Below are 12,013 nucleotides of genomic sequence, written 5' to 3' on the forward strand. Positions count from 1 at the left end.
GCTCTATTCCTCTATGTCGAGGTGTGTATTACTCACCACACAGTTGCTGACAACTTCAAGTGCAGAACTTCGTGATCATGAAGGAAAGAAACAGAAAATTCAATCCTCAGTTTTGTTGTAACCCTTGCATGCTAATTTTATTAGGGAAATAGCCATTGAGAAACCAAAGCTTGTTTCACGGGAAATGCGAGCCATGATGACTAGGGAGAGGCAGAGAGAGCTATAAATTAAAGACTTCACCTGCTCATTTAGCACATGCTTCCTGGTTCCTTGCCCTGTCACCTCTGTCTTTCCAGAAACCAGGTAAGTTCCTTCTGCACCAACTTGAGATTTCTGTGTTATGAGAGCCCCCATGTTTGTCAGTTTGAAAGAAGTACTTTTCTTGTACTAATCCCAAGTACCTAACTCGCCTTGGGGTGGTTTTGTTTAATTCAGTGTTTACTCAGCTGTGACAACGTTATCTTGTCTGTAAGTTAATTCATTTTATTTCTGAGTGAACCTGCAAGAAATCCTTGCAAGGAAACATGGGGTTGACATGGAAGTTTAAACAGCAGATATAAGATGCCTTTGCAGGGATGGGCCCTTGAGAGCAAAAATGCCTCAGAGTAGGCTTTTGATTGGCTTTAATCTCATTTTTGTTTAAAATTTTTCTTTATTAACTAGTTGTAATTTGGCTGGTGAAAGTGAAAGCTTTAGTCACTCAATCGTGTCTGACTCTTTTCGACCCTACAGACTGTAGCCGGCCAGGCTCCTCTGTCCATGGAATTCTTCAGAAAAGAATACTGGACCGGGTAGCCATTTCCTTCACCAGGGGATCTTCCCAATCCAGGGATCGAACCTGGGTCTTCTGTATTGCAGGCAGATTTAGCTGGTGAAGAAGAAAATACAAAGCATGTTCTAGTTATTTTTGGTAAATGTTAATTGCTCTTTAACTTTTGTGAGATAAGCAAAAGTAATATGAACTCACTGCATACGCTTGAAACAATATAGAAAGCTATATAAAAAAAGCTCTTTTGCCCCCAGTTAATAATCCATGACCAGAGACGCGTCACTGCCCTTTAAGGAGCATTTAGCCTGGGGTCAGGTTTGCATGCAGCTAGGGACTGGGGTTTAGGAGCTCTCGTGTATCTGGTCACTTTGTGCTGGATTTGAAGCAACCGAGAAATCAGCGTCAGAGAAGGCCACTTTGCTTTTGTTGAGGCTGGATCTGAGAACTCTGCTCGGACTCGAGGCCAACCCTTCCTACAGAACAAGCCCCTGGCCTTGTTCTCGGCAGTGGGACACGCCCGACATGGGAGGGCCAGGCTGGGCCAGCCCAGGAGGGCCGGCGAGCAGGCAGGTGCTGGTGTGGGCAGTTCCGACAGAAGGAGAGAGAGCAGAGCCTCTAGGGGATTCACCCTGCTCCCTGGGACCCAGGAACCCAGAGTGTGCGGTGACACCCTGTGATTCATGTCCCGTCAAGAGCAGGGCTGGGAAGTGACCTTTCGCTGCGAGGGTGAAACTCCCTACGTCCTGGCTCAGTGCCCGAAGAGAAGCGGGAGAGGGTGCCCCGACACGAAGCCCTGTGGCTAAGTGCCGGGTTCTGGTTGCTGTTGTTCCAGGTCCTGCTGGAATCATCATGGACTCACTGGTCCCAGCAAGCACTTGGTTTGGGTTGGATCTTTTCAAAGACCTGAGTAAAACAGATGAAGGCAACGTCTTGTTTTCCCCTGCGGGCATCTCAACCACCATTGGAATGCTGCCCCCCATGACCCGAGGAGCCACCGCCACCCAGGAGCAGGAGGTAGCGTGGGTTTTCCTTGCTTTCCAGCCACAGGCTTGTCTCTAGGGCAACACTCTGGCATTACCTCGAAAACCTGCCTCCCTTGATCTGGGGCCAGGAAAAGACAGCATCTGACTGGGGCGATTTCAGGCCTATCAGCGAAGTTCTTTCTCCTCTTCCAATACCATCATGCCTTCTGCTCCCAAATGCTTGAGATTCTTTTGGGTAAGTGTCTTTGTCCAAAGCAATTCAGTTCAGTTTAGTCACTCAGTCGTGTCCAACTCTTTGCAACCCCATGAACTGCGGCACGCCAGGCTTCCCTGTCCATCACCAACTCCTGGAGCTTACTCAAACTCACATCCATCAAGTCAGTGATGCCATCCAACCATCCCATCCTCTGTCGTCCCCTTCTCCTCTTGCCTTCAATCTTTCCCAGCATCAGGGTCTTTTCCAATGAGTCAGTTCTTTGCATCAGGTGACTAAAGTATTGGAGTTTCAGCTTCAGCATCAGTCCTTCCAATGAATATTCGGGACTGATTTCTTTTAGGATGGACTGGTTGGATCTCCTTGCAGTCCAAGGGACTCTCAAGAGTCTTCTCCAACATCACAGTTCAAAAGCATCAATTCTTCGGCGCTCAGCTTTCTTTATAGTCCAACTCTCACATCCATACATGACTTCTAGAAAAACCATAGCTGTGACTAGACAGACCTTTGTTGGCAAAGTAGTGTCTCTGTTATTTAATATGCTGTCTAGGTTTATCATAGCTTGCTCCTTTTCTTCCAAGGATCAAGCGTCTTTTAATTTCATGGCTGCAGTTGCCATCTGCAGTAATTTTGGAGCCCCCCAAAATAAAGTCAGCCACTGTTTCCTCATCTATTTGCCATGAAGTGGGAAAGCCATTAAGCTCATAATTATAGGTAGAGCAAGGAGGACAGAGCTCCTGGGGGAAATGACATGGTGTGAATGCCACGTCGAGGAGGGATGAATGAAGGGACTAACCAGCAGGGGTGAGAGGAGCGCACAGCCCGGAACTTCTCAGGATTTTGCAGGGACAGCCCTGCTCCTTGTGAACCAAGGAGGCCTGTTTAACAGTCATCCATTTTACCCGCACTGGGTCCCTGTGAGCTTTTCTCTGCTCTCACAACGGCCATAGTGCTTTTCTTTTCTTCCTAGGTGCCTTTCTCTGAAAAAGACACAGAAAGCTCAAGAATCAAAGCTGAAGAAAAAGAGGTGGGGAGACATGGGCTTCCCTGGTGGCTCACTGGTAAAGAACCCACCTGCCAATGCAGGAGACGTGGGTTCGATCTCTGGGTCGGGAAGATCCCCTGGAGAAGGAACTGGCAACCCGCTCCAGTATTCTTGCCTGGAGAATCCCATGGACGGAGGAGCCTGGAGAGCTACAGTCTGTGGGGTTGCAAAAGAGTGACTCAGCGACTAAACACCAAACGCAGGACGCGTCCTGGAGCGTCCAGTGACGCCTTGGCAGATGTGGCTTCCCTGGGGAAACGGGTAGAAAGGTGTGATACTTATTGTTAAGCAATAATAACAACGGCAGCCAAATAATGTGGCTTATAGAGTACCATACAATAATAAACCCCAGTGTTAAGAGGAGGCCTCAGCTTTAATGCTCACTAACCACTAGGGTACATACCCATAGAGGCAAATAGACTGAAGAGTCCCTGTAGCAGAGGGAATGTGTTTTGGAGTTAGCAGCTGTGTGTGCCAAGTCACTTCAGTCGTGTCCGGCTCTTTGTGACCCTGTGGACTGTAGCCTACCAGGCTCCTCTGTCCATGGAATTTTCCAGGCAAGAATACTGGAGTGGGTTGCCATTTCCTCCTCCAGAGGATCTTCCCGACCCAGGGATCTAACCCGTGTCTCCTATGTCTCCTGCATTGGCAGGGGAGTTCTTTACTATTAGCGCCACCTGGGGAGCCCATTTTGGAGTTAGAGTTCAAATCCTGGCTTCGTCACTTAACAGCTGTGCTAGTCTGTGCAAGTTGTTCATCTTTAAGCCTCTGTAAAGTGTCTAGTAGAGCAACCAGAACACCCTGGTGACTCACCCCATGGGCGCTGTGGTAGTAGTGGGTGATAATATAACTACAGACTTCCCTGGTGGCTCAGATGGTAAAGAATCTGCCTGCAATGCAGGAGACCCAGGATTGATCTCTGGATCAAGAAGATCCCCTGGAGAAGGGACTGGCAACCCACTTCAGTATTCCTGCCTGGAGAATTCCATGGACAGAGGAGCCTGGCGGGCTACAGTCCATGGGGTCACAGAATCAGACAGGACTGGGTGACTAACACTTTTATCACATTCTATTTTTATTTTAAGGAACTCTTCCTACTCTGATGATGTTTTACTCAAAAAAATATTAGGCCAGAACCAATGACTTCTTGAGATCTCTTCCGGCTCTAGGGTTACAGTATTCCTCACTCATGCGGCAGTCTGTGCACACGTGGCAGAATCCGTAGGGCAGGGCTGGCACTCAGAGGTGAACAGAGCTCCCTGGCAGGTCACGTCTGCCATGACCGCTATCACAGCCCTTTTCCCAGGCCCTCATTAAATTGTGGCTCAAGTCCCCCAGCAGTATGAGCCATTCGGTCCACGATCCCACGTGGCCAGGTTGTCTGCACGGCTCAGCTGCATATATGAGGAGTCAGGCTTCCTTGCGGAGTGTGTACAGCAGAGTTGGGTCCAACGGCCGCTCTGTTATCTCGTCAGCCTATCAGTGCTACGGCTGTTTTCAGGCACTTTCTCTCCCAAGCACAGTCCTGTGCAGAGTCTTTGTGCAAACTAGAAAAAGGTTCACCTTGGGTGACAGATGCCTACTCCTGGGTGAAAAGCTTTTAATCTTTCACCATTGAGTGTGATGTTATCTGTGGGCTTTTCACATATGGCATTCTGTCCATGGGATTCTCCAGGCAAGAATACTGGAGTGGATTGCCATGCCCTCCTCCAGGGAATCTTCCTGACCCAGGGATCGAACGGAGTCTCTTTTGTCTCTTGCACTGGCAGGCGTGTCCTTACCGCTGACCCACCGCCGAAGTGCAGTAATGACCTCACTGCTTTGCGGGGTTCTACTCAGGAGCGCCCCCTGGTGTTTGTTTGTAGTGCTGCAGACCAGGGTGTGTGTTGATGGTCTTTGTGCTCAGCGACCAACCTGGTGCCTGTTCCCCTTGACACTTAGATTCAGGCAAGATACAAACCAGTCCCTCAGGCAGCCTCTGAAAAGTCAGAGTGTTGGACACACATTCCACACGCTTCTCTCCTCAGGGAGTTGGGGTTGCGAGTTTTCCCCCAATCACACCATGAGGTGTGGCAGGGAGAAGCATGGTGGGGGGAGCATCATGAATTGTCCTGGGTTCATGCTTCTCTGGGCTACAGGAATCTCTGAGCTGGTTCCTGGGTTTCTTGTATTGTTGTTAAGTTGGTGTTTCCAGTGGAGGAAGAATGGCATCCAGAACCTACACCAAGCTCATGGACGACCCCCAAGGCTGCCGTGTCTTCTTGGTGTGGGAAGGGTGGTGAATCTAGGTTTACTTTTGCCAAGATAACTCACTGAGTTTTTCTTTTGATTTTGAAGTTAGAGAAGACAGAAGAGATACATCACCAGCTCCAAAGGGTTTTGAGTGAGATAAGCAAACCCAATGATGATTATGAACTGAAAATAGCCAACCGACTGTTTGGAGAAAAGACATACCTCTTCCTTCAAGTGAGTTTTGCTGAGTTCACAACATCTGTGAGTGGTACTCAGGAATGGCCAAATGACTCTGTTAAGACTGGGATCTTTGAGGCAAGATGCCTAATTTGAGTGCCTGACTCAACCCACATCACTGGGGGTGTCCCTCCCATCTCTCCCTCTCACCCTCCACCCCACCTGCCTCTTGACCTGTTCTCCAGATACCCAGACCTTTTGGGAGCTTCTTTTTCATCTTGAAATCTGATTTTTGCCTTAACTGTATTGAACCTGCACAAAAATATGCATGGAAGTACTCAAAGTGATTCACCCAGGCCCTAAAAAGATCTCTTCTTACAATGTTAGTCATCTTCCTGTACAGATAAATTTGTTTAGAAATGATGGTAATGGATGAATTGAATTTTAAAGCTATTTCTATTCCTTCCCTGTTTCTCCTAAAGAAATACTTAGATTATGTTGAAAAACATTACCATGCTTCTCTGGAACCTGTTGATTTTGTAAATGCAGCAGATGAAAGTCGAAAGAAGATTAATTCCTGGGTTGAAAGCCAAACAAATGGTAGTGTATGGATGAATTGTTCATCATAAAAACACTTCTGAGTATCTGCTGTGAGTGAAGCCCTGTGCTGGACGCTGCATAGGGTATAAGGGTGTACAAGCTTTGGGAGGGACCTGAGATGGGTATTTCAGCTTGGAGGGACTGGAGCCAAGGAGTGGGGGAATCCACTGCAGACAGTGGAATGGCCTCAGCAGATGTGGAGAGAGCCAAGGGAATTGGGCAGGGGACCACAGGAAGCCAACTTCGTGGAGACACGTAGTGGAGAATTACTTGCGCATAGCTGGGGATCCCAGTGACTTTGGGGCTCCTGATACCTGGCTCATGTCTGTCGTGAGGTCACATTTGACTTTTACGTGAGCACCTTTCTTTCTGAGTCTGGGTCCATAAGTAAAAACGTCAGAGGGCTCCTTTCTCTCGGTCAGTGAGAAGCATCAGCCCACTAAAGACGCGCCTGGGCCGTCCGCGGCTGGGCTCCTGGCACGGAGGGCGGCAGCCTTGAGCCTCGTCCGCAGCAGGGACTCGACAAAGCCCCGCCTCCTCCGCCCCGCCTCACGCCCCGGTAGGAGCCAAACTCGCAGGAAATAGCAGAGAGCAATGTTAAGATTTTGCAGAGCAGTGCTGATACTTTAGTGTTAGTATTTCAGAATACATTAAAAAAAAAGGGGGGGTTTATTTAAGGATTTGGCTGTGCCAGGTCTTAGTTTTGGCTTGTGGAATCTTCCGTGGAGGCACGCGAGGTCTTTAACTGCAGCATGCAAACTCTTGGGTGCGGTTTGTGGGATCGCGCTCCCTGACCAGGGAGAATACATTTAAAAAACAAAATTCCAGTTATCAGAGAGACAGCTGTCATTTCAGATTGCATTTTTTCTTCATACTCAGTTCAAAGGAAATGAAAATTTTAAAAGGGGGATAAAAGAGGATCTATCAAAGGGTTGGTTGAGGGCAGTATTCTTCAGAATTTCAGTGGGATGGGCTGAACCCAGAGATAAAACATCAGCTCCTTTGCAATAAAATAAGAGATCTCTAAACCTCAGGTAGCTATAATGAATGGGTTAAAAATAATAATAGCTAACTCCGAGTGCTTATTATGAGCTGGATAATATTCCAAGTGCTTCTCTACATAGGGAATCATTGATTCCTTTCAGCAGCTCTGTGAGGCAGGTTTTATTCCTGTTTTACAGGTGTGGAAACTGAGGCTCAGAGAGCTTAAGTAACTTACCCAGGACCCCTCAGCTGATGAGAGGCAAAGCTGGATGCCAGCAGTGGCAATCTGACTCCAGAGCCTGAGCTCTTAGCCCTCACACCTCAGTTTATCCTATGGGATAAATTGGAGATGGGCAAAGTGAGAACCTCCTATGATTTCTGCCAGCGAACTCTTTATTGGCTAAGCCTTCAGGCGCTGACCTGGCTGAGGTTTGAACGGTTGGTCAAGTCCGTGTTCATCGTATCTGACATGTGTAGATCTGACTTGTAATTTTGAAGATGGACCCATTTTGTTCTTGTGGCTGTTCATTTGCAGAAAAAATCAAGGACCTGCTTCCAGACGGCTCTTTAAGCAGCTCCATCAAGCTGGTGGTGGTGAATGTAATTTATTTTAAAGGGCAATGGGACAGGGAGTTTAAGAAAGAAAATACCAAGGAGGAGGAATTTTGGCTGAATAAGGTATGTTCTTTAATTAATTTATGTGATATGCTTACAGATAAAATGTAGAATCTGGAGTCATCTTTGAGCAAATGTACATGGTATGTGGCTTCCCAGGTGGCTCAGTGGTAAAGAATCTGCCTGCTAGTGTAGGAGACACAGGTTCGATCCCTGGGTCGGGAAGATCCCCTTGAGGAGGAAATGACAACCCATTCCAGTTTTCTTGCCTGAAAAATCCATTGGACAGAGGAGCCTGGCAGGCTACAGTCCAAAGGGTCACAAAGAGTCAGACACATCTTAGCCACTACACAGCAACAGTGATATATGTGTATATAAATAAAATGCTGATTCCCAGGCTCTGGTCTTTAGCATGGTCGAAGGTTGAGCGAATTATTCTGGGGAGCCCCCTTGGTGGCCTTCCGCCCCTTGACGCCTCGAGCTCTGCTGACTCATTGCAGAGCACAAGCAAGTCTGTGCCGATGATGACACAGCGCCAGTCCTTTAGCTTCAAGACCCTGGAGGACGTGCCGGCCAAAATTCTGGGCCTTCCGTATCGAAGCCATGACCTCAGCATGTTCGTGCTGCTGCCCAATGACATCGACGGTCTGGAGAAGGTAAAGCCTTACCTCTTCCTCGTTCTGCCTTCACCTCCCGAGGCTCTCGGTCCCAGAGCTTGTTTCTGGGTGAGTCTGGAGTTAGGGCTCTGATCTGGAGCTGGTGAAATAGAAAATATTTCTGTCTCTGCAGCAGGTAAAGATGGGTATCTAAAGAGGAGCACTACATGGTGTCAGGTTTATTGAGAAGAACCAGTACTAAAATATTTGGGGATGAGATAACATGAACATTTGAGGTCATAGAGGAGTTCTAAAGATAACCCACCATTCTCCAAAGTGGTCGATCTCTGTAGACCCTCTTCCCCAGGGAAGAAAGTCACCTATGCGCGTGGACAGCAATTTTGAATTCTATTCACAGGCTATTGGACTTTCTGAGTTCCTTTTTTAGACATTTCATTTTTTAAAAGACTTTTTTAGGGCAATTTTATGTTTACAGCAAAACTTGGAGGCAGGTACAGAGATTTGCAATACACCTTGTGCCCCACATGCCACAGCCTCCCCATAATCGGCATCACTCACCAGTGTGTTTTTTTTAACCCCAAATAAACCTACCTCCACTCATAATAAAAGTCCATAGGACCCTTAATCATAAATCCCTTGATTTAGTCCTGCCCACTGGTTGCTCAGACAGTAAAGAATCTGCTGTAATGGGGGAGACCTGGGTTTGATTCCTGGGGTGGGATGGTCTGCTGGAAAAGGGAATGGCAACCTGCTCCAGGATTCTTGCCTGGAAAATCCCATGGACACAGGAGCCTGGCAAGCTATAGTCCATGGGGTCGAAAAAAGTCAAACACAACTGAGTGACTAACACTTAAACTGAAGCTGCTTTGCAGTTAAAACACTGATGTGGCGAGTAGCCTGTGCTTTGGAGAACAGGGAGGTTGTTTTAAGTCCCTGTTCTGTTTAGTGCCTTTCGACCCTTTGACGTTTCTTAATTTCTTGGAACCTCAATATTTTCTCATTTATAAAATGAGTTCCACAGTTCTTAATGTGTGTGTTGTAATGGTTAGAATACACACACACACGCGCACACACACATACATGTACATCCTGGACCAACTCTAAGGGACCTCCTAGAATGGATCTGAAAAATGAAGTTGCTCAGTCGTGTCCCCGTGGACAGTAGCCTACCAGGTTCCTCCATTTCCTTCTCCAGGAGATCTTCCAGACCCAGGGATTGAACATGGGTCTCCCGCATTGTAGGCAGATGCTTTACTGTCTGAGCCACTAGGGAAGTCCAGAATGGATCTAGGACATGAAGACTTGCCTAGAATGGTTCCAGTTCTTGGAAAGTGCTCGATAAATCGATGGATGCTGTATTATTAAGATACTAGAAGCTCTCCTGCTTCTGTGAAACGTGTTTAGCTGCTGCTAAGTCGCTTCAGTCATGTCCGACTCTGTGCGACCCCATAGATGGCAGCCCACCAGGCTCCCCCGTCCCTGGGATTCTCCAGGCAAGAACACTGGAGTGGGTTGCCATTTCTTCTCCAATGCATGAAAGTGAAAAGTGAAAGTGAAGTCGCTCAGTCGTGTCCGACTCTTCGCGACCCCATGGACTGCGGCCCACCAGGCCCTCCGTCCCTGGGATCCTCCAGGCAGGAGCACTGGCGGGGGCGCCATCGCCTTCTCCATTAGCAGCATTATATGTTGGCAAATATTTTGGGAAAGCAAAATGGCAGGACGAATGCAAGCTTTATGAGACTGACACACTACTTACTGTTCTAACAAGGCACTTATCTGCAAGCTTAAAAGTATTCATAATCTGACTCAAAAAGCCCAGTTGTGGGAATTACTGTAGGGAAATAATTCAAGAATAAAATTTACTTTCTGAGCCAAATCAGCAGCATCTTCCTTAAATCCCTGGTGGCTCAGACGGTAAAGAATCTGCCTGCAATACAGGAGACCAGGGTTCTATCCCTGGGTAGGAAAGATCCCCTGGAGAAGGGAATGGAAAGCCACTCCAGTATTGCTGTCTGGAGAATTCCATGGACAGAAGAGCTTGCAGGCTAGAGTCTACGGGGTTGCAAAAAGAGCCAGACACTAGGATGCTCGGCTTGAAATTTATATAATAGTAATCATAATTTATTATTAATAGATGCTGCATCCACAGTATCTATCAGCATCCACTTGATACATATTTAGATGATTGTAAAATGAATGAGAGGATGAATGTTAGGTGGAATTTATCAGCTTGATGGAAATATCTATCAGTTTGAAGATACTTAGAGATATGCAGTGCTGTGAAATATATTTACTTTATAACAAGAAAAGTGGATATTCAATGTAATTGCAACTATATAAATATAAATTATATTAATATAATATAAATTACATTCATTATAATTTTATAAATTAAGTTCATTATAATATAGTAATGTATAAACTATATTATAATATTCATTATATAAGATAGTATATAAATTATATAATACATATGTAGACAAAGATTATGGAGAAGGCAATGGCACCCCACTCCAGTACTCTTGCCTGGAAAATCCCATGGATGGAGGAGCCTGGAAGGCTGCAGTCCATGGGGTCGCTGAGGGTTGGACACGACTGAGCGACTTCACTTTCACTTTTCACTTTCATGCATCGGGGAAGGAAATGGCAACCCACTCCAGTGTTCTTGCCTGGAGAATCCCAGGGACGGGGGAGCCTGGTGGGCTGCCGTCTATGGGGTTGCACAGAGTCGGACACGACTGAAGCGACTTAGCAGCAGCAGCAGACAAAGATTAAAGGGGAATAGTAAAAAATGAAATAATATATATTAAATTGATAGAATAAGAAATGACTTAAAAATTTATTTACATGCAATAGAGTTTTCATACATACACAGATAATTTAAATATAGAAATATAAGACAAGTAGCTGGTATATGTATATATATAAATAGCAGTTGAGTGAAATAAAATTTCTGGTTTCATTTGTTGCTAAAGCTAATATTAGTAATTTCTGACTGACTGACATTAGTATTGCACTGTTTTGAATTTGCACTGATGATCAAGCCATTCTTCCCTCTTTTTCTCCTTACCAGATTATAGATAAAATAACTCCTGAGAAGTTAATAGAGTGGACCAGCGCGGGGCGTATGGAAGAGAGGGCCGTGGACTTGCACTTGCCCCGGTTCCGGGTGGCGGGCAGCTATGACCTGGAGGCCGCCTCCGCGGGGCTGTGCGCCGCTGGCCTCGCGGGGAGCCCCGTGGGCGCCGGGCTGCGCGCCCAGAGGCTGCTGCACAGGTCGGTGCTGGAGGTGACCGAGGCGGGCACGGAGGCTGCGGCCGCCACCGCTGTGGGCTTCGCCGTCACGCCGGCCCAGGACTGGGAACGTTTTCACTGCAATCACCCTTTCCTGTTCTTTATCAGGCACAACGAGTCCGACAGCGTCCTTTTCTTTGGCCGATTTTCTTCTCCTTAGTACAGTCCCTGTCTTGGCGGAAAGCGACCACCACCGCCGGTGCCGGGGTGTTCACAGGTTTATGGAAATAGCCCGCTCTTTAAAAAATTGTTTTACTTGAATTCCAGCCTTACCATCAAAATCAATGATTAATGATGGCAATACTGTTTTCTCTGAAACGGAAATGTTTTGTTTGTGACGTGCAGATATCAGGTCAAATCAAGGCTCCTTAATAACCTTCCACTGATTTCCTCTAGGAGATCAATGCTTTGTAGTTTCGTGCACTATGGAGAGAAACAGTCTCTTTGCTGAAGACCGTGGACTAGTGCTTTTGAGACTCCCAC

At 46.9% G+C, this 12,013-nt stretch overlaps 1 protein-coding gene across 2 annotated transcripts; it reads left to right on the forward strand.

Moving 5' to 3' along the window:
- Positions 1 to 1,618: 1,618 nt before the first annotated feature.
- Positions 1,619 to 11,712, forward strand: SERPINB13 (serpin family B member 13). Of its 2 annotated transcripts, XM_005910184.2 has the most exons (8): positions 1,619 to 1,783; positions 2,937 to 2,993; positions 4,388 to 4,390; positions 5,349 to 5,477; positions 5,903 to 6,020; positions 7,540 to 7,682; positions 8,120 to 8,275; positions 11,310 to 11,712. In XM_005910184.2, the coding sequence occupies exons 1-8, from the start codon at positions 1,619 to 1,621 to the stop codon at positions 11,688 to 11,690; spliced, it is 1,152 nt and encodes a 383-aa protein (XP_005910246.1). In that variant the 3' UTR covers positions 11,691 to 11,712. The 2 variants fall into 2 exon arrangements, with proteins under 2 accessions (XP_005910246.1, XP_014338592.1); XM_014483106.2 differs by lacking the exon at positions 4,388 to 4,390.
- The last annotated feature ends 301 nt before the right edge of the window (positions 11,713 to 12,013 follow it).

The sequence above is a fragment of the Bos mutus genome, chromosome 24 (assembly GCF_027580195.1).
Source record: "Bos mutus isolate GX-2022 chromosome 24, NWIPB_WYAK_1.1, whole genome shotgun sequence".
Lineage (NCBI taxonomy): Eukaryota > Metazoa > Chordata > Mammalia > Artiodactyla > Bovidae > Bos > Bos mutus.